The 24983-nt window shown below is 50.9% G+C and overlaps 1 protein-coding gene across 1 annotated transcript in view; it reads left to right on the top strand.

Annotated features, from left to right (window-relative positions):
• Nucleotides 1-24983, top strand: part of LOC144179389 (uncharacterized) — a 135806-nt gene that overhangs the window by 21168 nt on the left and 89655 nt on the right. The window contains exon 2 of the mRNA XM_077707724.1: nt 12180-12320. Within this exon, the coding sequence (XP_077563850.1) occupies nt 12180-12320 (141 nt within the window). The remainder of the gene's footprint in view (nt 1-12179; nt 12321-24983) is intronic.

Here is a 24983-nt window from a genome sequence, read left to right as displayed (position 1 = left end):
CAGTGAAGGGGCAGGGGACGCTGCTACGGGAATTGTAGAGGAGTCCGGTGCCACGGTGATGGTCTCAATGTGTCACAGCTGTGGCGGCCGTGCTGGGCTACAATAGTGCCGCGCTGCGTTGAACCACGTCGTGGTTGGACATGCCGCCCGGTGAAGTCTTGTCCGGGCTCTGGTTCTAAAGAAACTCCGAAACATGTCGGGTCAAGATGCGTCGTCCCTGGAACAACGGATGGCGCGGCGTCTCGTCGTTGTTCGTTGGTTTTGCCGGTTGGACTGAAGGGGGGTGGAAACGTCGATTCCTGTCTAGGTGGCAGACCATGAAACAACAGAGCGGTTGAATGCGGGAGAGCAGCCTCCCGTAGCTGATCTGGTTATCAAAGCTGCGGGGGTTATTTATTAAGGGCGGTCATCATGGAGTTGGAGGAAGGAGAGACAACATTTTCAGACAAAACTCCTAACCACATTCCATAATCTCGGAGTTGTAGAAGAATTATAGTCGTAGTATTCATGCACTAGCGGGTACGCAAAACAGTGAGCTTCCCTTACTTTATTCGGGGGAAAATACTATGGGAAAACAACTGGCAGCAGCGGTACGCCTGCACGTGCACTCCGCACGTGACACCCACTGTGGAAACGGATGGACGGACGCATAGACTGGCACACCATACACATACAGAAATAAAAGTTACAAAGGTAAAGCACTGAATCTTGGTATTAATTAAGAGAACATTCTCGTCTCCACTGTAAAACAATTGGCGGAATCTTTACCTGGTCCTCCCCTGTTTCGTTATCAAAACATCCTTATGCTCACAGCGGACGTAAGTGATTAGAGTAAGGGTGTTCGAGTAAATTGAATTGTTTAATTGAATTGGTTGGGAGGCGTTTTGGTAAATTGTATCGAAATAAATGTCAGTAACTGTGTACTTCACAACTGACGGACGATAAAAAAAAACCAGCGAAATAACAATGGTGTTTTTTTTAAGGCACGACGATTTTCGTGATATTGACAGCGACAACAATGAAAAAAAAAAAGACTGTAGGCAGTTTAGTCGCTTATGCTAGCTAACATTGAAAACTACTCTTTTTTATCTCTCTGAAAATGAAATTCATCAAACTCTGAAGCACTCAACACAACTTCGCGTGTCGTTAAGCCCGTAAACAGCAAATGAAGCCTTTCTCTGCCGCACGCCTGAAACAACACACTTTGTACGAGTCACAGCTAGACATCGTGCGAAAGAAAAAAAGAATGCTGCATGGAGTGATTCAATAACCACCCCGTCCTGCGCCGTACATTTGTATCCTTTATATACAATCGCGGTAAACCTAAATATACTGTACCAATGGAATATCGACTGCGAACGAATATCTAATTATGGAAGCAGACGTGATTCCAAACAAATATTACGCCCACCTCCCCTCGCGGGAAACCTGGTGTGATGCGACGCTGAGGGGGGTTCAAGCGCAAGCGGAGAGCAACCGTCGACCGAAAGGCCGCCGGAGAGCGGCACACCGGTTATATGCGCAGCGCGCCCGAAGGAGAGGAGACCACGGAGAGAGAGAGTACTGCACATGCGCAGCACCGCGCGCAGCGCCGCCCACCGGCGGAGTGAGAGCGCGCTGGGCCGCACACCCGCAGAGGTTGAGAGAGAGTTTTCACTCTCACCTGGGCACGCGCAGGCGCCAGTGCGTCTGCCGCGGCTATGACGCAACACAATCCAACACAATCCACTTTAATCCAATCCAATCCAATCCAAGTCAAGCCAAGCCAAGTCAATCCAATCGAATCAAATCCAATGCCCCTCGCGAGAGAGTGTTCGCTATCGTAGAGGAGAGGGGGTGAGTGGAGGAGAGTGCGGACGCCGACGACGGACGCACGCAGGAAGGACAGGGCCGCCGACAAGAGATGCTCTCAGCGTCGCATCTAAAAACGGTTATATATTAGTACGTGACGTCCAATATCCGCGCACGCCTGAAATAACCTAGGCTTTCCTGGGCACGTCCGCTATTGCAACCCGCTTGGGAATCTTCCATCCGGCCGCTCATCTGATGAGCGGAGCTCTGCAGCGAAGCTATTTTGCGCTGCGCAGACCACATCCGTCGCTATCACGAGCGGAGGACCAAGAGAAGAAGGCACAGTGGCGGGGGGTGCTCCCGTGGGCCGCCGCGACATGATTGCGCCCCGGTTTCTGGCAGTGGGACAGCGGTTGTGCCGGGGTAGACAGAAAGCTGCTGCCGCCGCGTTCGGCTCGGCGTCTGCGCGCGCTCATTTGTGCACAAGGTAGCGAAGAGGCGGCTGTGACGGCTCCTGACGAAAACACGCCGCGCCGTCCTCTGGACCCGAGCCAGTGTCGCCGTGGGGCTGGCCTTAACCCCGACCGGCAAGGATGCGCCCGTTCGTGCGTACGTGCAGCGCGGCTTTTTAGACTGGGGGAAGGGAAAAGGGAGGGCGAAAGGGGGAGTGGTGGGAAAAGAGCCTCTATTTTGGATATGTTCACCTATTTTTTTGCGGCAGAGGCACGACCTGAAAGGGAAGGCCCTCAGTCCCGAAAGGCTCAGAGAGGAGTTATCAATCTTTGGGATTTATTCTTCCTTGATTGATAAACACGTCGGTTGATTGATTCATTTGATTGGCTTATTGCATTAAATATTGTTCTTTGATTTATTATTCATTTGTTGCTTTTGCGAGTGATTGATTGATTGATTGATTGATTGATTGATTGATTGATTGATTGATTGATTGATTGATTGATTGATTGATTGATTGATTGATTGATTGATTGATTGATTGATTGATTGATTGATTGATTGATTGATTGATTGCAAATGCTGCTCATATGGGGAATTAAGAGTGGTGTGTGTAACAGCAGAGACCTCTCTCGAAGGGCTCGCAGTCTCGCCCCCTGCCAGCAATCCCGAAGTGAATCGAGGCTGGTTGTGGAGAGGTGAAATGACGCCGATCGCTCCCCGGCCGCGAGGTCTCCGTTACCCCGTTCTTGAATTTCACGGGAAGCATTGTCGTACGTTCGTTCGCCCTTCGCAGTGCTCCCTTGGCGTGTTTATGGACTCCGGGCACCGCGTTTCTTTGCCAAGGCGGCTTTCGCCGTTTTCACCTTTTCTCCATTGAAAGACAATAATTCTTTCAACGGAGTGTCTTTTTCGAGATTGGTTCCTTTCCACTGTAGTAGAACACGGCCCTGATTGGAGCTAGAAAGCTATATCAACTATGGCTAGAAAGGGGGTCGCCAGAATGCACTTCTCGGGTGCCGTGGGCACGGTTCAAGCGGATATAAGCCCGTTTCACTGACTTCAAGAGAACTCGCTCAGAGACGAACTTTTAAGGGCCTCTTGCCGGCCCTCATCGGGGCCATACGCCGGGGGTGTAGAACTGTCGCACTCAGTTATGTTCTGCCATGGTTCCCTAGGTGTCATTAATCGCTGTTCGCATTTTGTAGGTACTAAGTATAATGCTTGAAATATATCTCGTAAATGTCAGTGAATCTTAGTATAAGTCGTCCAAACGCACTATCCCCAGCTCCCAAACACCCCCGATTCCTTAATCGCGGTAACGACATGCAGCATTAGAGTGAACTAAGCCGGACAGCTAGGACTGCGACACTTATCTAGGCACCCCTGTGAAAAACAGGCTCTCTAAAATACGATCCAGCAAGTCAATCTGTATGAAGTAATATGAATTGATACTCCTTCGTTTGGACAATTGAACCTCCTATCTAACTTGCGCATAAAAAAGCAGCGCTCGTATGATAACAACCTGGAATTATAGCCTAGTGGTTATGATTATCGCCTCTCACACAGCAGCGTTTGATTGCAGTGCTGTCGACTTCCCTTTACAACAGTGCTGAAAATATTCAGGCACGTACGCACGAGCAAGAAATATAAAGATCGGTGTACACCACTAAAGTAATTTCACTTTTAGTGCTACGTGTTTGTCTCAGTTCCTTGGGGTGATGTAGAGCGCCAGTCTTGTTATTGCAAACGGCTTGAGAGCGCTCATGCTCAAACTATACACCACGGGAGCGTGCCTCATAGAGGGTTTATAGACAGCACTGTAGTAAAACAAGGTCTTGAAACCCCCACGGCACTTGAGCCTCGGGGCATTGTTCCGCAATGGCAGACCGGCTGGGCATACGTATACAGCTGGTTCGCGTTGAGCCACTTCCCGCAACTCCCACTTACGTGCCACGTGACCTCCTGCCAGCCTGGGTGCAGAGCGATCTCACATCGACGCATGTTTACACATAACGCTTAACACGGTTCTGAAACACGACCTTCAAGGAATGTACGTACACTTTGAGACGACGAAGGCACTACGCTCTCGAAGCAGGGGCACGGTTTCCGTCTGCACCTCGCATACACGGAGTACCAAGCCGCGATCTGTCGTCTCCCAGCGCCCATCCGGTCCTGGTGTCGGTATGAGCCGCGTCGTTCGGCTCGTTCCCACAGCGACCGTTGCAACACGACGCCACGAGGTCCGAGAGGTGCCGACGTCCTCGACGCATTCTCCGGATGCAAATGTTCTCTTCTCTCGTACCGATGCTTAGATTTGCCGCGCTGAGCCAAGTGCGCGGTCGACGACGATGCGGTGCTCCTCGAGTGGACGCCCGATGGCGCGCTTTGTTTAGAGTGGCCTCTAAAATGACGTCGATGCCGGCCCCTCGTGGCCCTGGTGGCCGCACAACGTGGGGGAGATCAGCGTTTGGCGGTGGGCAGGTCACTTCCGTTGCCCTTCTGGGATGCGCGTTTAGTTGCCATGCCCCCTTCCCCTCTGGCAACGGTCGTTGGCAAGGAAGATCACGCCGAATGGCAAATCAGCGTGAACCGCATGGTGTCGTCCTCGCACGGGACACCGAACAGGGAACCTCGGCTGGCAGCAGCGTGGGGAGAGTCGACCACAAGGTCTCAGGTAATTCGCCGAACGCGTACTCCGCGATTTTTTGTAACGGAACTTTTAGTATATGTCGGACGGAATGTTTTGTGCCCTTGTCCTCGTCCTATATGGACAAAAAAATGTGGCAACCATCTTTGTGCTTACCTTAGTGACAAACGCGTGACATTGTACTGTCTTGTATTGACAAGGTGCCATGCCTCTCCCCACGGGTGGAGGAAGGAGGAGGTTATAGTGCGGGGCAAAATGGCCGCCACTGCTTTTTATGGTGCTTCGATCTGTGGTATTGTTGAGTGCCTGCATTTAAATGCTGGCCAGATTCACTACGACCATCAGTTGTATTTGTCCGCCGTATGTGTGTATGTATTTATTGTTCAATAGGAAAACAGGAAGGGCCACCAGCAGGCGTAAATTGTCTCGCCTATGGGCGGACACCGGAACGCCTAAATTGAGGGCTTTTCAGACACCCAAGTCTAGAATGCGATGCATGTCTGTGCACGGCTTAAGTTTGTTCGTTTTTAACTACGTCAAGCTTCTCCGTCATCATCATCATCATCATCAACAACAACATCATCATCATCAACATCAACATCAACATCATCATCATCATGCCACCTACCTACCATGAACAGCCGACTATGCACAGCGTCGTTCCCGCTTCTCGTAAGGGTCAGTGGCCGGTCCCCACAAGGTCTTTTGGAAAAGATGCTAGACATTGAAGGGCAGCTTGTGTGTGACATACACGCTCTACATCTCCAAGCTCTCCAAGCGCACCATCACATTGCACTTCAGTGGATTCCAGCCCATTGTGGGATAACTGGCAATGTGAAGGCGGACATTGCTGCATCCGTTGCGCATAAGCATAATGGATCGGCATTAGCTATACCATTCTCCAGGAAAGATGCATCTATACTTGCATCCAGCGTGGCATGGAACATGCAGCCTGGGATGACGTATCACGTCATTACGCGCCGTTATATTTCATAGATCCCAACTGCAAATTTAAAATGCCACCAGGACTCTCCAAGCTGGTACAAGCAATTCTACATCGCATGCGGTTGAAATGTCGCATACACGCGCAACTTCCTCTTCAAGATAAAACAGGCTACGTCGCCACTCTGCCCACACTGTGATGTGCCAGAAACCCTGCAGCACCTGCTCTGTGAATGTGCTCGATTCAGTGCTCAAAGAGTATCCCTCGCAGTGACTTTGGGACTGCCGCTTTCCGTGGACATGCAGCTAAAGGACGTTTTAGGACCATGGGCTTGTCCCAAACGTGCTTTACGGGCTACCAAAGCTCTGATAGAGTACCTGCAACACACAGGTCTAGACCAGTCGCTGTGAATAACTCGCCGTATCTGTACGCATCAACTTTTTGAACATCATCGCCATCATCTTCATCACGTCATCAACTGGCGTAACAAGTTAGGCATTTTAGCCCAGCTAACATCGCCAGACTTCATTAAAGATCGCTCTCTCTCTCCCACAAGGTCTGGGCCGAGCTACGGGGTCACCTTGTTCATGGTATACGGGGAAGGGTGACTAATTGCTGGGACGGCTGTGGTGCGTTTATGCACCTGACGCGTCATTGTCGTCGCATGTAGAATTAATGCCAGTCTTGTTAAAGCCTGTCCAGAAAGCGAGCAGAGATATAAGTCAGCATTTGTGAGCCCCTGGCCCGCGAGCTGGTTTTGTCGGTTCACCGTTACGTAAGAAGTACGGAAATGAGGTAAAAGGGGGCTATGGTGCCATTTTTGGTGATGGTCGCGTCAGAGGACAAAAGGAAAGAACAAAAAACAATGCGCCCTATATATTTGCCGAATCCGCGTCCCCCCGCCCCCCTCCACCCCCCCCCCCCCCCCAACAGTCATTACCCTCGTCACCTATAATTTAAGGGCACAAACTGCATCACTTAATGCGGCAAAAAATGTCCTCAATAAAATGCTCTGACCTAAGAAAGGTAATATTAGTTAAAGAAAATGTACGCATCTCTACTGCCCGCTTTCAGAGATCACATTTTGGCGCTTCGGATCACCTCGAGGGAAAAGGCGCAACCGAACTTTAAACTTTGCACACTTTATTCACACGAAATCCACGCAAGACATAGTGACAAGATAAAACTTTCCCGCATCTGGTCTTACAAATCTTAGTTGATGCGTTCTAGCCGACGTCAAACGGTCCCCACGCCCGCGACCTATGCCAGGCGGAAGAGACAACTAGAGTCGACTCCACCACTGTTCGCAGAAATTGTCACCATGGGGGATCCCAGTTCCCAGTTAGCCTCCTGACATGACGCTACGGTGCACCGGGCTGCAGCCCGTGATCCCGCCAAAACTGCAACTTTGAAGTATACGCAGACTGCAGGCGCAAATTCACTCCTCCGCACAAGAAATCGCCCGAACAACAGCGAACCACAGTAAGGCTGACGCAAACGCAAACACTACTCACACCCGACATAGTGCACATGTTCAAAGGCTGTGTAAACACTTTCTTATTAATGTGTGAGGTATGCCACGTACTGACCAATCACTGAAAGCGCATGTTATGGCTATGCCCCCAACGTAGACAGAAGAAATCGCCGCACTGAGAGGCTCACTAAACTCTCCGCGCTGCAGCAGCAGCTGCCGATGGCAGGCTTTGTCCTGAAGACTATACAGGCACCCCACGAGCCTCGCAGGAACCCTGAAAAACCCACAAATGAAGGACTCCTGTGGCCCCCCTTAGCCAAAAGGTAAATCTCTCCCCCCCCCCCTTCTCTCTCTCTCTCTCTCTCTCTCTCTCTCTCTCTCTCTCTCTCTCTCTCTCTCTCTCTCTCTCTCTCTCTCTCTCTCCGTCCCTCCGGCGTAGGCCTGAAGATGATGCGTCCCCCTGTCTGTCGCTAGCCGAATCCGAACCGTGGTGTTTGTCGCCCTTCGCACCACAGCTAACACATGGTTCTTTCTCTCTCTATCTTTCTCTCTCTCTCTCTCTCTCTCTCTCTCTCTCTCTGATAGGGGAACACTAACCTCCACAAGGCAGAGAAAACTGCCAAAACTGGCAGAGGGCGGCACAGTTCTCGCTCTGTCAACGGAGAACGAACCGTAGCAAAAACTAAAAGAAATGAGAAGACGCTGTCTGGGAAGTAACCCCCCAGACGCATCAACCAGCTGTCAGCGATGAACGAGCACATAGCATTTGCGACCGCGATAGTTGCCAAAGAAAATTTCTACCGTTTAAATGTCTACTTTTATGCCCTCGGTGTTCCCGCCACGAGCAGGCTCATCTGCATACAATGGATGATTCAATTGGCGTTTCGCTTTGAAAGAATTTCGGCAGCACAGGTCAAACCGGCGTTCCTACTTAGCCAACACGCATCGAATTGCCTGCCCTTCCACAGTGAACTATGCCACAGCAGCGGTGGGTCTTTATCAAGTGCGCCCGTGGAGGGGGCGACGGTGTTTATGGCCCCCCGCTTGGATACAGGAGAAAATCCCTCGAAATCCCCGTTATCGCTGCGCCGCAAATGGAAGCGCGCGCTGCGCCTGCGGGGAAAGCTCTACCAAGGCCACGTTCGCGCGGCGAGACTAATTTCGCGTCGGCGCTCGACGGAGGCACTGTAATGCGCATTTATTACGGCATCCATTGTAGCGTGTGCGACTAACTTATTGCTTATGTGTGTTGTGACACAAGCGGTAGAGCTGAGCAGCGCTGAGCGTGGTCAGCGGTCAGTTCAATGCGCTGGGCCAAGAAGGTGAACTCTAGGCAGTTGCAAAACTTCCACCTCGAAGCCGTCTGCGAAAGGCATGAGCCTTCTTCAAGCGGCGTGCAATTCGGCCAAGACCTTCTGGCAACCGCCTGAGGCGCGCTGAGTGGCTTCTAGTAGTTGGAGGAGGATTTCATCCTGCGCAGTATACAAGGAACAGCAGATGACGATTACGAGGACGCATCGTTTCACCGTCGCAAGTAAGGGTGTCGTATTCTTCATAGCGTCCCGCTGCGGGGCGGGGCGTTACATTGAAAACGGAAGGGACACGGGAGTGGAGGTGCAATGTGTTGGGAAATTTGCTGGTGTTGTGTCCAGGAAAATACCTTAAGTCCGCGGGGAGGGTTGGGATGGGGCGGGGGGGGGGGGGGGGGCATTATTCACTATCTGTGGGTGTAACATTGTTACCCTGTTACCCTATTTAAAGCAAAGAGCATTAACGTACACATCAGGGTCAACTGTGCCGATAACCTGTGCCTTTTATAGCCACAGTGGTATGTATATACTTGGCTCGAAGCCTCGTGGGACTTGAAATTGCGCAAACAGAAAGGCGCGTAACTTTCTCCGCGATTCCTTCGTCGTTGTCGGAATTTCACCGCCGCCATCGTTGAAAGGCGGCAAACCATCCTGTCAAGGGCTACCTGGTGGCAAGCATGCGAAAGAAGCACGAAAGAAGGCTCCAGGAAGTAGAGTGATGCAGCAAAGTGAACTCTGTCTCTCAAATGCCTCAGCAGCCTCAAAATTCTGCGGTTGTTCCCTTCTGTTTGCATTGAAATTCGATTTAAAGAAAGAATGCCAGCACCGCTCCACGCATCTAGCATCCCAACACGACCACCAAAACGCAGGATGAGAGGGACTTTGAGGGCATACAGAAAAAAAAAATCCTGGTCCATCTCCACTAACGTGAAACCTGGAGAAAGGCGAAGCATTCAGTGTATAGGTTCACTCTTGGCGCCTTGGCGTTTTTGACAACGGAGGTGAAACCATTGGGGGTAGAGGTGTACAGCTTTGCTGTAAAAGTCTCGTGTCTTTGAAGCATGAAGAGTTCTCGCGCGAGGCGTAATCGAGTGTCCCGGTGTTACTCGAGCATATTTAGGGGAAATCCCCAAGGTGGAGTAAGTTTCTGCGAAGTTTCTGTGTTTTTTAAGTATGCGTTACGAAGCTTTCCAGCGCGAGGCGTAAGCGAGTGTCCCGGTGTTTTAGTACCGTGACTACATGAGACGACGATTACGACGACGACGACGACGACGCCGACATGAGACGCCGACAACCCGAGCCCCCAAGGGGCTTCACCACTAAACGGGCGCAAGGTGGGGGATGCGACGGAAACCTTCGGAAATCGGCCAGTATCGTGTTAACGACTGGTCTTTTGCTGTTTAGATGGCTTGGTGATCCGGTGATTTATTCGACCTTCGAGTGTAGCCAGCATACGTTATACGAGGGCTATAAGTCACGCCGTTATATAAGATGTGCGGAACGGGAATGTTTCGTTGCGGGGGTGGGTTTCTCGGCTTTGTTTCAAGAGATTTGGTGTGTTATAGCGATAATGTTAACGGAGCGTTTTCTGCCTTTCTTTGACGTGGAAAAACAAAGCCAACTTAATATCGGCGTAAGGACAGAGCGAACTTTACAGCGACTTTTCTTAAGTTAAGCCGTGTTTAATTTTGTCAAGCGTCACAGGAGCGCCCGGATTAAGAAAACTTGGACGCGAGAAGGGGCGGTGAAGTTAAGATGCAAATGTAGGCCCTAATGCAAATCGAACTAGCCAGTCGATAGCGTGTACCTATCATCGTGAAGGACTGGACTCTTCGATTAACACCAAGACAAAAGTAAGAATTGCGGTATGCGCAAAGTGTACTTATTGCTGACGAGTTTTGCCGTGCTGGGACGAAAATAGTGGATCCAGAAGGCATCGCTAAAATAGGGTAATTTTGAAAGAAATAAAATGAATAAAATATGAATAAAATCAAAAATGAATAAAATAAAAAAAGAATAAAATGAGAACCAAGAATCACCAACTGGCACTCCACCACTTCGAGCATTCGTCTAAGTGAAACGAAGATCAATTTTTACAACAAAGCTGTTTTTATGTGTCTAACCGCCCCAGTTCTCGTGCCCCTGTGGAATGAAAAGTCGAGGACCATGAAAAATTCATAACGTTGTGCATAAACGTCTTAGGGCCTCCACATCTTGATATTTCATACTGCGATCGGGAGATCTGCTTCACAGCAAGGCACTTGTGTTTAGAGGTGAAGCCGACCTTAATTGTATTGGCGTAAGCTTTGTCTCTCTAAGCTGGCTTTCACAGATTAGGTGTTGCGCAGTGAAGCGTAGCCGTGCACGGAGGGAGTATGGTTACACCAGTTACAGCCCCACTTAATTATCCTCTCCACCGCAACCGCCTCTTTCCCGAGCCGTGCACACTGCTCGCTACGCGCGGCGTCTACTACCCTCGCCATTGCGCAATGCCGCGCACTCCCCGGCTGCCACCTGTGCGGCGCACTACAGTCTGCGCTGTGATTGGCGTAGCCGCGCTATATTAAAACATCACTGTCTTTACCTCAGCGTAGCACTCGACATACATGGCTGAAAGTCTTTGGGAGAGGACTTCGCCCTGCTGTGCACGCAATCAGGCTGATGATGATGATGTTGATGTCTCTGTACTCACCAATCCTGTGTGTTCTGAGTCTGTGACATGGAAATCGGTCCACCGTCCTTATAGGGACCCTGCAACACTTTTTTTTCGACTTTTTTGAAATCCTAAATGTTTGTAAACGTAGTCACCCAACGCACCCAGTACTTAAATTAGGGGGTCGCAGTACCTCAGCCAAACATTACTGCTATATGCTCGTCAGATAACTCGTAAACTCGCTCAAAAGATTTCGCTCTCTTTCCCGGTCTTGACGTTCTTCGACGGCTCGAATTACGTCACGAAGGCCATGTAGCGGCTGTTGGCCGATTTTCCTTCAGTTGCAGCAATGAACGCTTTTCGATAGCAGCTTAAAAAAAAGCCACAAAAACAAAGCAGTAACGGAAGGCCTATCTTCTGCGACGAGCAAATCACACAGCGACATTCCGTGCTGGCGATAACTGTAGCTTTCGCAGATCTTCCAGACGCGAAGGAAAGAGTGAACGCGCTTATCGAAAGTGCTGCAGGGTCCCTTTATAACTCAATATAGCAAATCCCCAATAATAGTAAACCCCAACATAGCCAATCCACCCAGAGCGCCAGCTTCGCTGTGCGCGCCTCTTCCCAGGGTAGAATGGCTCTAAGTTTTGTATGTCCTGTTGGTTGTTATTATCACTCCGATTTTCGGCTCGCTTCCGCGTCCGCTCCTTTGGCCTTCCTGCGGTAATTCGTGGCTTCGTGGCTCCTTTTCGTTGCACTCCTGAGCACCTGCCGTTGCAGGACACCGGTAAATGCTGCAACAGCGGCCGCTGTGTCGCTAACAAGTACGACGGGACCTAGCGCGGTTCTGTGACACTAATCCACCCTGAGTGCACTAACGACGTCAACCTCTCCGTCTTACCCAGGTCGCTCCAAGCGTGGCGCCGTCCCGCTGTCCACCGGTCATCACGGCGTGAGGACATCGCTCCCGGAGGGAGGCCCGCCGCAGACGAAGCGCTGCAACGCCTACGGCGACCCGGGTCCGGCGCCGCCGCATCGCGACAAGGTCAGTTCTGCATATTCCGCGTTTACTAAGATTGAGAAAAAAACGCCAAGAAGCTCCCGGAGAAGGGGCGTGCCAAGAAAATTAAAAGGTACTTTAATATTTTCTGGCGGCTAGCGTTTTACGGTGTACCTGATAGGTAGGCCTTCTAAGTTTCTAAAGCACGCGCTGGCAAGAAACATGTCTTCTCGTGCCACAAGGGAGCGTTATTGTGAGGGAATGATGGCGATGAAAGCCTTTACTGAGCTAGGCGGAAGGCGTTATGAAGGATAGTGACCCCTCGTGCGACGTATTGCAGGTAGCGCGAGGTGAGTCGGCTAACCTGTATTGGTAACAGAAACACCGGCGCTGGCGTTGGGATAAGAACTTGAAAACTGTAATTTAAAAGGTACCATTATGATGACAGCGTCCTATCATACAGATGTGTCACAAAGTGGAAACTTTTTATTGGTAATTGGATGAAGTACCGACTATGAAGTACCGACTGGAGGAAGTACCGTGGCTGCATAGTTTCGAAGCTGCTCACGTCAGGAGACTGGCCGTTTCACTGGCGTATTCATCGGAGAGAGGGGAGGATGACAAGCGTTTCTGAATAGCACTGCCAAAGCTACACGGGCCTCCTCGATTTACCAGTCCTGGACGGTCCGCGGGCAGTCCGTGGACTGCGTTCGGACCGGAAGTCCCATAGGAATACATAGGAAAATCGAGCACCGGATCGCGTCTCCGGCAGTCCGCGGACGATCGAGGAGGCCCAGTGTGTGTCCTGCCTTTCCCCAACGCTCCTTAAAGGGGCACTGACACAAAATTTTGAAGGCGAGATAACTTCGGAGATAGATTGGTGGGAACACATATACATCATCTGCAAAATATCAGCGGCGAATACAGCCTAGAACATATTTAAAATCAATTTTAAAGTGTGCGAAACGCAACCGAGCAGCCAGCAGAGGACCACGCGCAATCGACATCCCGAGGAGATTGTGTAAATAAACAACATCTAAACACGTCACGAGTTTGTGTTTGCCGCTTCCGCACTGCCGGCGTTTTGCGCCGGCTCGCCCGGCTCGCCGCTCCAATCGGAGGGCCGGAGGGCGGAGCCTCTGCTCTCGAGAACGAACGACCCGATCGTTGGCGGCGGAGGCGCCGTGATTTCGTCAGCTCATCGGGCAGCTGGCTGCGACCAAAGTTCTACAGCGATTCCAGGCACTCTGTTTCTATTACTGTTTATTACCATTGGATGCGAAAACGCGCCGGAGGCACGAAAAGCCCACTGAGCTAGCCGCACGGTCGCTGTGCAGGCGGCGGCCACGGCCGCGAAGTGGCCCAGGCCGGCGCAGGTAGCTCGAGTGATAGCTTGTTACCGCTGCACGAAATTGTCCCCAAGTACCGACCATGGTGGCTTACATGAGAAAGGAGTTAATGATGCGATGGCGGGTTGCATTAAAAATTGTCATCTGCACCGCTTACGAGAGCGGCACTCGAATATCCGCCGCAGTGCTAAGCCGAACAGATCTGTAGGCGGACCTGTAGGCAGACCGGCCGGCTGCTCTCAGCGCGCGTCTTGCCACCCACCGTCTCGAGCGTCACGCGTCGTTCTTTAGCCGCGGTAGCATTTTCACTTGCAGCGCCTGCGTCACATCCACGGTCGCTCTTTAATTAAGCGCCTCGCGAGATCAGTACGTGGGGGCATTCGCAGAAACTGCCGTCGATGCGGATTCGACAGTGCTACGGCGGCTCTGCTCTGTGATATCCCTCCGACGGTCACGTGGTCAGCTTTGTTCACACAAAATCCACAAAATCCATCGTTTCGCGGCACTCGCTGAAACCGAAACTGCGACTGGCCGCATTGAAAATGCCTCTAATTAAACAACCGTCGCACGCTGAAGCAAATGAGGTTTCTACAGGTTATAAGTAGGTCACTACCTACTTATTGCAACAAAAAAAAACGAGATGCAAAATTTTTGTGTCAGTGCCCCTTTAAGTCATGACGAAAGATACCGCCTACCGACCGCCCAGAAAACGGAAAGGTCAGTCTGGATCCGCATTTTGACTATTCTTGATGTCATTATAACACTGCCCTCCTTCCTTCCCGCCCGTAAATTTCCATGAATCCGGCCCTGTGTCCATCCGTGACTGCTGCCTGTAAGTGAAGGTGGAGTTGCCCAACAGTGCCTGCCACTTGAAATCCATCCACGGGCCACAACCGCTCGATGCGATTTCCATCTAGCGGCCGTGCACGGGCCAATGCTTGCGGCAAACGCTCTCCGGCCCTCCGGCGACGAAGAAGCGCCGTTGTGCTCCCGAAGGAGAGATTTTGAGTACCTGGCTAGGTTGCCTCCGGATGGCGCCACCACTTCAGCCTCCGCCACTTTTCTCGTGTTACAGAGCGCGCTGGATTGCGCGTTATTTCGTAACAACAGGAAAACGGCAACAGAAAAAAAAACCGTAAAGTAGGCTTCTGTTTGCGTTCTATAAATAGCGGTTTTCGCAGCTACGTAAAAGCAGGACGTTGCTTCGGCGCTCTTCATGCAGACGTTGACTCCGGAACAAGGCGTTTAGCGAAAGCCGTTTCGAAGGCGTTTAGGTCTTGCCGCCTTGAGATCTTTCCGCGCGCTTTAAAGTCAGCCAGGAAGCCGTATACAGTGCACACTGCATTCGGTTAAACAGCCAACGGTGAAAGAGACAAAGAAAAACACCGTGAACGCATATTAAGACAAACATAACGAAGCCCTAAAAATTTAGCATCTCACATTGGGCCTGCCACAAGAGAGCGAAAGTGTTGTTCGTCTTGACCATGAAATTCAAGCCAGGCTAGCGTCAACGCCTTCTCGGACTGGGTAGCCGCAACTTCCCATTGACCAAATTCTTCCGGTCAACACTATAGAAGTGCTGGTGAACCAAGAACTGCCCAATCAGGCTGCAGTGTACTCCGTCATGACGGACAGGTTTGTGTGACAGTTCTCCGTTATTTAAAAAGGCATGACATTAAACACGACAATTTCTTTATTGCGTAGCGTTCATAGTTATTTTAGTGTGAATATTTTGATGACCGAAAGCTCAATGCCGTCATAGAAAACCCACCTTTTGATTTAAACAGACTTATTTTTCCCGGGACATCTTCGTGAATGTTGATTTTAATGGAGAGCTTCAAATAAATTACCGAAGCGGAAATTCGAGTCCACAGACACCTCTCCCCTTTTTTTACCGCTTTGAAAGAGGCACACCACACTGTGCTTCGAATTAAGCCAGGGGCCGCATATGTTGCGGTGATGGAAAGCCTTAGCCATTAGCCACTGTTCCACTGCACCATGGTGACCTTAGGTTTTTCAAGATTCATTGCAACGTTCAACCACGAAATTAAATCGCGGCGTTCGCTGCGAACTTTAGGCAAGACAGAGATGCGCACTGAGTCACCACTGGCGGCGACGAAAAAAATGCAAGTAAATGAAAATATCTCAGAAAAAACAAAGCACTTCCGTAGTACGTGCCAGAACAGAGCCAGGCGGGATAGAATTGCTACTCCTGTACGGCGCGGAAATGGTATTTTTCTCCCCTATTTTACTTTCTGAAGAAACAGAAACACGGTGGGGTGCTCGAGCGGGCTATAAATACGCTACCGCCCGTAAGCTCCTCCAAGACGGCGGTGGTTTCTGCCTTATTTAGAGATTCTCTTGCTCTAGCGGCTCCGTGCTGCTCGCCCTCCTCTTCCTTCTCCAGCGCGTGCCGATCTTTCGCTACACTCGTGTTTCTGTTCCCGGCCCGAGGTCGTATATAATCCCCCCCCGGCCCACCGCCCGCTGCTGTCAGCTGGGCCACTTAAACCGCCGCGTCGAGCGAACGTTAGACGCCGAGAAAAATTTCCCCGCAAATATTTTTCTGTGCGAGCCGGAATGCGTCAGCTCGGGTGGAGAGTTTTTTGGCTCGCGGTTTCTTGCTCTATCTTGTGCCTTGAGCTGAGTCGCCGAGACGGAAACCTTGTGTTGACGTATGTTCTGCTTGTGGAAGCTTTGGTATTCGCGCAAGCCGCGCCTGACCACGTCGCGCACGTCTCCCCATTACACGCCGCGCTCCGGAAGTCGTTCGTTCCCTGTCTCTTGCTATCCCCTGATTCTGCCTTGAAGACTTTACGTCTAGAAGTCCAGTGATTTGTGCGACCGACGGTGGGACCCGTACGACCAGTGGGAGAGAAGATATCCTTGGAAAGGGAAATGATGTAGCGAATTTTGTTGCACACTTTTATTACATGGTACTTAATGCTGACGTAAGATACAGGGAATAAAGATGTTATGTATATGCCACACGGAAAATAAGGTTAGAGCATGCATGCTCTAAACTTGTTTTCCGCGGCCGCCGAATATGATTCTATTTGCGTTTTATTTTCGGTTATTTTTATGGGTACGTGGGACGTAGCGAGACTTCTACGGTGAATTAAACGTATGCGCCGTAGCACTTAAGTACCGAGTGAGCTGATTAAGAACAAGTATTTTAACTAAATCACAATATGAACACTACTCACCAGACTGCGGCAAAGCCGAGCGCGAAAGATCGGACGCATGGAAAGCAGCTATACGAATCGAAGTGAGGCTAACGTCTTAACCTTCTCGAGCATTTCATACTTTCGGTTAGTCAGGAGGGAGGGAAATGGACGGAACAGCCACTGAGTAGGGATGTGCGTACTGATGAACCGAACACAGTGGCTACTCGTGCGATCCCGACCGATATCGAATAAACAGGGAATCCCTCACGATCGTACGAGGAAGGTTAGTAATAATGGGTCTTTAAAATGATCAGGTAAGGCCCTCCCCGCTCCCCTTCGAAAGTATTATTTCGCTGAATCCATGATACCGAAGTAATAACCGAGCAGTCACCAACCGTGGCAATGCCGTGAAAGCCTACTTTCCTCCTGCTGCATGCTCAATGCGCAGTGACAAGATACGCGCTCAGTTGCGAGGCCGTTCCTTTTGTAAGCTAAGTTCTCCTGTTTGCAGCTTCAGCCATTTTTAGTTCGCGTTCGCTGCTCGACAGGTCGGCCTGTAAGGAACCCATTCCGTCTTGAGACCCCTGGCTCCGACGGCATTCATGAAAACGTCTCACTACCAGTTCCTTCGGCCAGCCTCGGATTCCACACTAACTTCACTACGCGCATTCTTGACTGTGTCGTCCTAGTCCCTCCACATTATTTCGCGGCGCTCTTTGTCTTCTGCCTAGAATGATCCCTGGGATCAGGGCCATACCTAGAAATTTTTTTCGGGGGGGGGGGGGGGGGGTTATGAATTTTGGGAAGGGGGTAGTTTTGCTGAAAGCAACAGTAAGTATTGTTTACGTGCTGCCTGGAAAAGATTTCGGGAGGGGTTCGAACCCCCAAACCCCCCCCCCCCCTCTGGGTACGGCCCTGCCTGGGATGTCTGGGACCCTCGCAGACCTACCGGGGACGCGCGTTACGTACCAAAAGGTTACTTCTCATGCCGCACGTCGGAGTTAACGTTAAACGTACAAGTGGTGTCTTACTTTGTAGAAACCATTTATTATTTTATATGTTGAAGATGTTTATATCTCACAGCGCTTGAAAAGTAATTCGTTATTTTATAAATCTGCCCGACATTATCGCCCGTGGTGCCCACTTCCCTGGAAGCAGGGAGGTCTACTCATCCGCACGGAATAATATTTCGCACATCACGGCAACAGCTTCAGGAACAGAAGCATTAGATGACTGGCAGATGTCACGCCACGTTCCCAAGAAAGGTTCTCGTGTTTATTGCCGCCTATTGCACGCATTGCATTTTCCATTATTGGTGCTATATTTTGTCGTGTACTTTGAAACAACTTGGATCGCTGTGTGGCTCGCGCTGTGGGTCCGTTACCCTATTACATTTGTTATCTATCACGTCCGGACAGCGGGATATGGGTAACCGCAGGACGATGTCGCTTCTTTAATGCTTCTCCGCGTGTCACCGCGGCGGCAATCGCGGAGTCGGGAGGTTTCTGTAGACACCTAGTCAACCATCAATCGCTGCCGAGTTACACGGCCCCTCGCCAAACGCAATTACGTATTCCGCAAAATTGCGCAAGTTGAACTTCAGGCGTGCTTGCTTCGGGAATTGAGGGCCTTTCGTTACACGGTTTCCGGTCGGGTGGCAATAGGCACCCACGCAGGTTCGATTTAAAAGTATTATTATTATTTTTTTTTTTTTTTCAAGTAGGCTGTGTTGGCGAAGAGTTGCCGGCAAGCGGTGAAAGCGCGGGTTGTTGCACGACGATTCAGCAAGTCGGGAGGCGTGATTCTACGACTCTTGACGCTTGAAAATACGCGGTTTATTTTCGTTGTAGTTCTGCCTGTTCTTGGGAGTCTCAGTAGTCTAATTTATCGTTCGCAGATCATAAACAGCACGCCGTGGCGCTATCTCCGCCATCACGCCATCATCGTTCAGCTCACTCAGTTACGGCTTGGGAACAAGACTAGTCCTGAGCCCATAAAAGTGATTCGCCGACACGTCCGTCCTTTTACCTAACACATGCTATGTTTACGTTTGTAACCTTAACGCATTGTTATTTTCCATTGCTTTCAATGAAGCAGCCCCCAGCAAGACGTCCAGATTTAAGGTCCCGGAACCTCCATCATCGTTCTGTGCGGAACTTGTAGCCATTAGAGAGGTTCTGCTTGCTGTAACCGGATTAACTTTCTAGCCCGTGGCACGCATCGTAGTTCACACCGATGCCCTTCAAGCAGTCCGCTTACTACGGTTAGTTAGTCGTAGCCCTGTGCTGGCCCAGAGTATTCACCAGATTGCGGCAGGCATTGTTTACAAGATTCTTATTGAATGGATTCCACGTGATCTACTCACAGACCACTGCAAGGCAGACGTAGCAGCCAGTCTAGCAACGTACCTTTGTTCCATCTTCAACTTCCCCGTTAGAGCTGTAGGATGCCACTCTCCTACTAAGAGAAAAGAACACCTACGGCGCTGCTCTCATTCCACCGTGTGCTGCCACATTCCCCCCGGTCTTACCCGTGCTGAGGAAGTAGCGCTTAGGAGGATTTGGGTGGGGGCGGCCTTAACTCCCGCCGTGAGATTCCGAATACCGATATTCCTTTACAAACCCTGGCTTCCCAGTTTGCCTCAGCAGCAACGCGATCGCCGACCTCCACCAGTTGCTGTGACCCTGCCTCGCCTTGAGGCCGACGAGACTGCGGCACCTTGCGGCGACGGGCCTTCGCGTAGACGACGCCTCCGCAAACGTCGCACGGATACACGGGCGCCATCATCGTTCACTCCTTGACTTCATCCGCGAAGCGAATATTTTCAGGTTAATTTAATCACCCTTCGTCGTCATCAACTCATACCCCCTCATCTATGCCCTGGCTCTTAACAAAAGGTAAATATTTCATGTATATAGGATATAACGCGGGAACGCGCTCTCACACGCTCAGTGTGTGTGTGCGTGTGTGTATGTGCGCGTGTGCGTTACACGGTACGTGGAACCTGCAAATGGAGCTTAAAAGTGTCCTTTGTTTCACATTCGTTACCAGGAATGAAGATCATCAATTGCGTCGTTGGCATCTCGTGTGCCTGTTACGATTTCTACCCCACCGAGTCTGCAGTAGTCATAAAAAAGCGTATACCGAACCTGTAAACGCGGTGTCCCCCCGTGGCAAAGCGGAAACGCACCACCCCGCCTTCCGAACCTGACGAATCGGCCGACCACGCACCTCTCACGTGCGTTTTATTTCTGGTCCGTGCGCTTTCGTTGCATCGAGCCACGCAGCGCTGGAGGGCAACGGATCCCCGCGTTACGTGGTGTTAAGTCTCTGTTTAGGCTTCCGTACGCCCAACTGTCGGCGGCTAAGATTCACGATCCCATTCCCACGAGTACCAGCGGGAGTGCGAAGGCGGGCGGGTCGTTAGAGCGGCTGTCGTGATAAATGGGTGCCGCCCAGTCGAAGCAACCACAACACACGCACCATTAGTCGGAACGTTTCGAGGTCCGGAGGAGCATTAGAGCGCACCTGCGGGGCCAAAAGATGACCGCGAAGGAAACGAATCATTACGGGACTCGTTCTTCCCCCTCTATTGTTCCTTTTTTATGTAAGTTTCCCATTGACATTACATTCCGATCGCTGGCGCTTTCTGATCTGAGCTGGTTTGTTAGTATATATTTTTCAAATTAAAGCTCCGACGGGGACATGCCCTGAAGGTCCTGTTACAAATAGGTGGCTTCTGGAAAAAGACGGCTATAACTGCGCATGGCATTGATGCTTAAGTTTTGTGCCTTTTTGTTTCCGTGGTCTCTTGGTAGAGCGTAACTTATTTCAGTTTATTTGGAAAGACTACAGCTACAGATACTAGCGTGCTTGTTTGCGACAACTATAATGCAGAAGCAGGCTGGCGAGTTTTGCCAAAACGTAACGAATATGCGAAGTCACGTTTCTGGTTGACCAAACTGCGTATAAAAGTGAAACGGAACTATCCAGTCTCGACTGCGTTTCCGCCGTGTTGGAGTGGCTGAGGTCCAGCTGAGGATTAATGTCTCCGTTTCTGTCGTTACAATGTTCAACATAAAAGGCCGCGCTGCTGCTTTTCAGAGCCCCTAAGATGGACAGTTGTCTAACATGGCCTCCATGGGGGCCACAGTCTGCTTTTAAAGCACGCAGCATGGCGCATCAAAATCTCATCCCGTACACTAAACAGGTTTCGGAACATCTTGATGGTAGCGCACTTAACACGGACACTAGAAAAAGAGACGACAAACGGTTTGTCGTCTCTTTTCCTAGTGTCCGTGTTTAAGCGCGCTACCATCAAGATGTCCCAAATGTAATACAAACTAGCCCAGTTGTCCCTTCTTCTACAGTAAACAGGCTCGTGGATTCCGTGCAAGCCATTTGTATCAAACAAGCAGACCCCGAATACGTGTTGCTAGTTGGCCTTCCAGAGCCTCTGTCTCTGCGCTGTGCGCTCGTGCAGTGACAAGTCTTTCACGTTAAACGCTTCTACTGCTCCCAACACGTTGTGGTTCATTCGCTGAGAAGGCGCGTGACCCCGTTTGACAGGAGGTCCTCCGCCCCCGCAGCCTCTCGGAGCGACCATCACGGCAACCGACCCTCCGTCTGCCGCCGTCTGGCCGCCGGGGTTCTTGACCCCGTGCTCCGCTCTGGAATTTCTTTCCCCCGGTTCTCAGAAAATGAAAAGGTTCCTCCTCCCTCTACTCCCACTTTCCCCGCGGCGCGCCAGGAGTAGAGCAGCGGGCCTCCGGGACCGAATTCCTCTTCGCTCGGGGACATAGAACAACAATGGCCGCCTCGTCCCCCCTGAATGGGCGACGGGGGCCCAGAGGGGTCAGTGTGCTGCTGCGCCCTTTGTGGCCAGGCTGACCGCATAGAGAAAACGCCAGGTATTGGGGCCGGCTGGGAGAAGAAGAGGGGCCCGCGTCCAGATGCGCTTCTGGGCTTCCTCCTCCGCCCGCGCGATCCACATCTCTTTCTCTCCCTCCCGTGGATCCTCGGTTGTTGCCACGGCGGTGGTTCACCTGCGTGACCCGCGCCCGTGACCCCGAATGCGGCGTTCGCGCGCCGCCTCTCTTCCCAGGGAAAGTGCACCCGCCCCCTTCGCTGGCTCGCTTCCCTTCTCTGGATCCCGCGTTTTCTTGAGATATCTGTTATGACAGGACTATCGGTGGATAGGATCACCGAGGATTGCAGAGAACCTTGCCCATCGAGAGGGACTCTGCTGTGTGGTACTGGGGCTTTTTGGAACAGAATCGAATTTCTACGCGTCACTGTGAAAAGCAGGATTAGTCTTGCCGATGTGAAACAATAAAATTTAAGCTCTTCCCCGGTGGCTTGGGGCTAACGGCGATTGTTCTTTAGTTAAGCAACACCTGACAATGCCCAACTTATTTTGTTGGGAAGCCAAAATTAAGTAAGCAAGTATAAAATGCATCGTGTCCTTTTTTTTTGTTTTCATCGGGAATAATTCCTCGTTTGACAAGAATGCTGCATATATTATCACCCACGTGTTTCTTTGTGTTTCTGCGTCCACGACCCCTCATGGAGGTCATGATACGGACCCGTGTACAGCTCCTCGCTGCAGCGGCATGATATGCTGTGGCGGTTTGCGAAGACTGGTACCTATAATCGCAACTTTTTTGCCGCGAGAAGTGGCAGTGCAGCTGCGGTTTGAATTTACCGCCATTGGGCGCAGTCCGCATTTCCAGGTGCTTTTCACGCTGCTGACGTCTTGCACAGCGAGTAACTCGGCTTGAGATAAAAAAAAAAAATAAACATGCCGCTGCCCGCGCCCTTACATTCCGGGCGTTTTCGTCTACGGAAGAGGATCTTTCCAAACCCTCCATCTATCCCCCGGTCCCTCCCCGATACACTGAAATCGTATATCATTATCGCCAACTGCGGCTTCAATACCCTCCTCCGCACCCATCCCTCAGCACACAGGCGGCTCGCATTTGGCGTCGACTGCAGACCAACACATTCTACAACACCACGATAATCCACCACATCTCTTCCTCCACTTACCCCTACAACTGCCCTTCTTGCTCCGTCCCAAACACTACCTACCACCTAGTCTGGGAATGCCCCTACGGGCCAAACCCCCTCCCTTCCCCATCCCCTGAGCACTGGGAGCGCGAGCTGGCCAGCTCACGGTGCGAGGACCAAGAACGCCTCATCATTCGCGCCCAAGCTGCTGCGCTAGCTCGCGGCGATCTGGACTGAGAAAGCCACCCACTTTTATGCTCAATAAAAGTTTTCCAATCCAGAAACACGGCGAAAGCTGACGCCAAATTAAAACTCTTTATTTAAAAGAAACGCGGAACAAATGCCAGAAGAATCAGTCGGAACAGGTTAGGAAGTGATAACGGAGTAGCACGTAATTTATTCCCACTAAAAAAACAAAAACAAGCACTGTTCAAAGCGAGCAGTTCTTTCTTCTGTTTCTATTCCTTGGCACGCTCCGTTTTCGTTGAGTCATTTGTTGAAAAATTTCATTATCCAAGAAGACTTTTAAGATTCAGCGCCCTTCTTGAATTGTTCCAACTTTCACGCGGCGTTCAATAGCTGAACTCGTGCCATTCTGCCCAACCTGCTATACCGCTTGTAGGCTACTTGTACAGTGTATGCGAAAAGTAAACCTTAGTTTACCTTGGGGCCTTTATTCTTTTTGGTTTCAAAAATCGACTGCCGAGGGCAAATCAGCTTATAAACAGTTTTGTGTGAGAGCAGGCACAGCTGTTAACCCTATTAGGCGGATCCAGCAAAAAAAAAAAAAAAAAGGCGAAAGAGTACGCAGAACGGTTTTACGGGAAGGTTTTGTTATAGTGATGGGCCTACTACCATTGGTTTACAAAAAAAGACTGAGAAAAAGCGCCGTTGTTGTTTTTGTTGTCCTGTTGACAAAATTCCTTCCGCCGTAAAGAGAAAAAGATAGAACTCTCACCTACCCTCGCGGGAACCCCTGTGTAGATGCGACGCATAGGGGGTTCACGTTGCAGCGTTGGACAGCGGAGGAACGGCGCTGGAACGATGGAGCGGAGCGGCGCAGGCACCGCGTTTTATAGCGCGCATAACGGTGAAGGGACGCGCCGGCGCCAGTGCGTCTGCCGCGGCTATGACGCAACACAATCCAACACAATCCACTTTAATCCAATCCAATCCATATCCAATCCAATCCAATCCAATCCAATCCAATCCAATCCAATCCAAGCCAAGCCAATCCAATCAAATCCAATCGAATCCAATCCAATGCCCTTCGCGAGAGAGTGTTCGCTACCGGACAGGAGAGGGGGTGAGCGGCGGAGAGCGCAGCTCGTGCGGGCGGCGAGGAGAATGGGGGAGGGGCGGACGCCGACGACAACGCCGATGATGCCGGATGCACGGACAAGGCGAGTGAATGAGATGCAGTCGCATCTAAAAACACGTGTGATCCGATGGGAACCAGGGTGCTGTGCAATCTCCGCACTTTTTAAGTGCAGAGCACTTTACGGGCTCGCCCTGTCGCTATAGTAGCTCGCAACGGTCGATGCGACTGCCGGAATCAAGAGGCGCAGCGAGATAAGCCTCATGTACCGTCGTCAGGGGGTCACGCTGAAGCTACGAAAACCACGCGGTTTAAATAGTCATAACCGTTCGAACCTAGTGAACCGCTGGCACTTGTCTTGCATCTCCCCGTTGTTTGTCGCAAAAAACAACTGCATGTACATTTCAGGCACAATCTGTGTATATAACCGGCAACCCCTGGGTTCATTTAGTTAGGAAAGCTCGTTGGGTTGATTTTTGCGATACTAAGCGAAAAAAGCGGCCGCGCAAGAAAAAAATTGCGCGTTCGAAATGCCGCAGGAAGGCTCCAGCCAGCCGCCCAAGAAATAAATGGCGCGTTCGAAATGACACAGAAAGGTTCCAGCATACGAAATTAAAGCAAGCACAAAAAGAACAGAACTCCCAATGGCGCAATTTCAGGCAGGGTGTGCGCGAGCACTGCGAAGGCGGGAAATTTGAAATGCATTGGGTGGCAGCAGTGAGCGGATAACGGCGCTACAATCCATAATGGCGAATCACTGCTCTGCACTTCCGGCAGCTTTCACATTGAGTGGAATGGCATTATTCTTTTTTCCTTTATTACATGGTATTCATGAGTTTTATAGGCTAACACGGCGCACTTTATAA

The sequence above is a fragment of the Haemaphysalis longicornis genome, unplaced genomic scaffold (assembly GCF_048455015.1).
Source record: "Haemaphysalis longicornis isolate Haplotype H1 unplaced genomic scaffold, Haemaphysalis longicornis Haplotype H1 scaffold_4, whole genome shotgun sequence".
Lineage (NCBI taxonomy): Eukaryota > Metazoa > Arthropoda > Arachnida > Ixodida > Ixodidae > Haemaphysalis > Haemaphysalis longicornis.
This window is presented reverse-complemented; position numbering and strand designations above follow the sequence as displayed.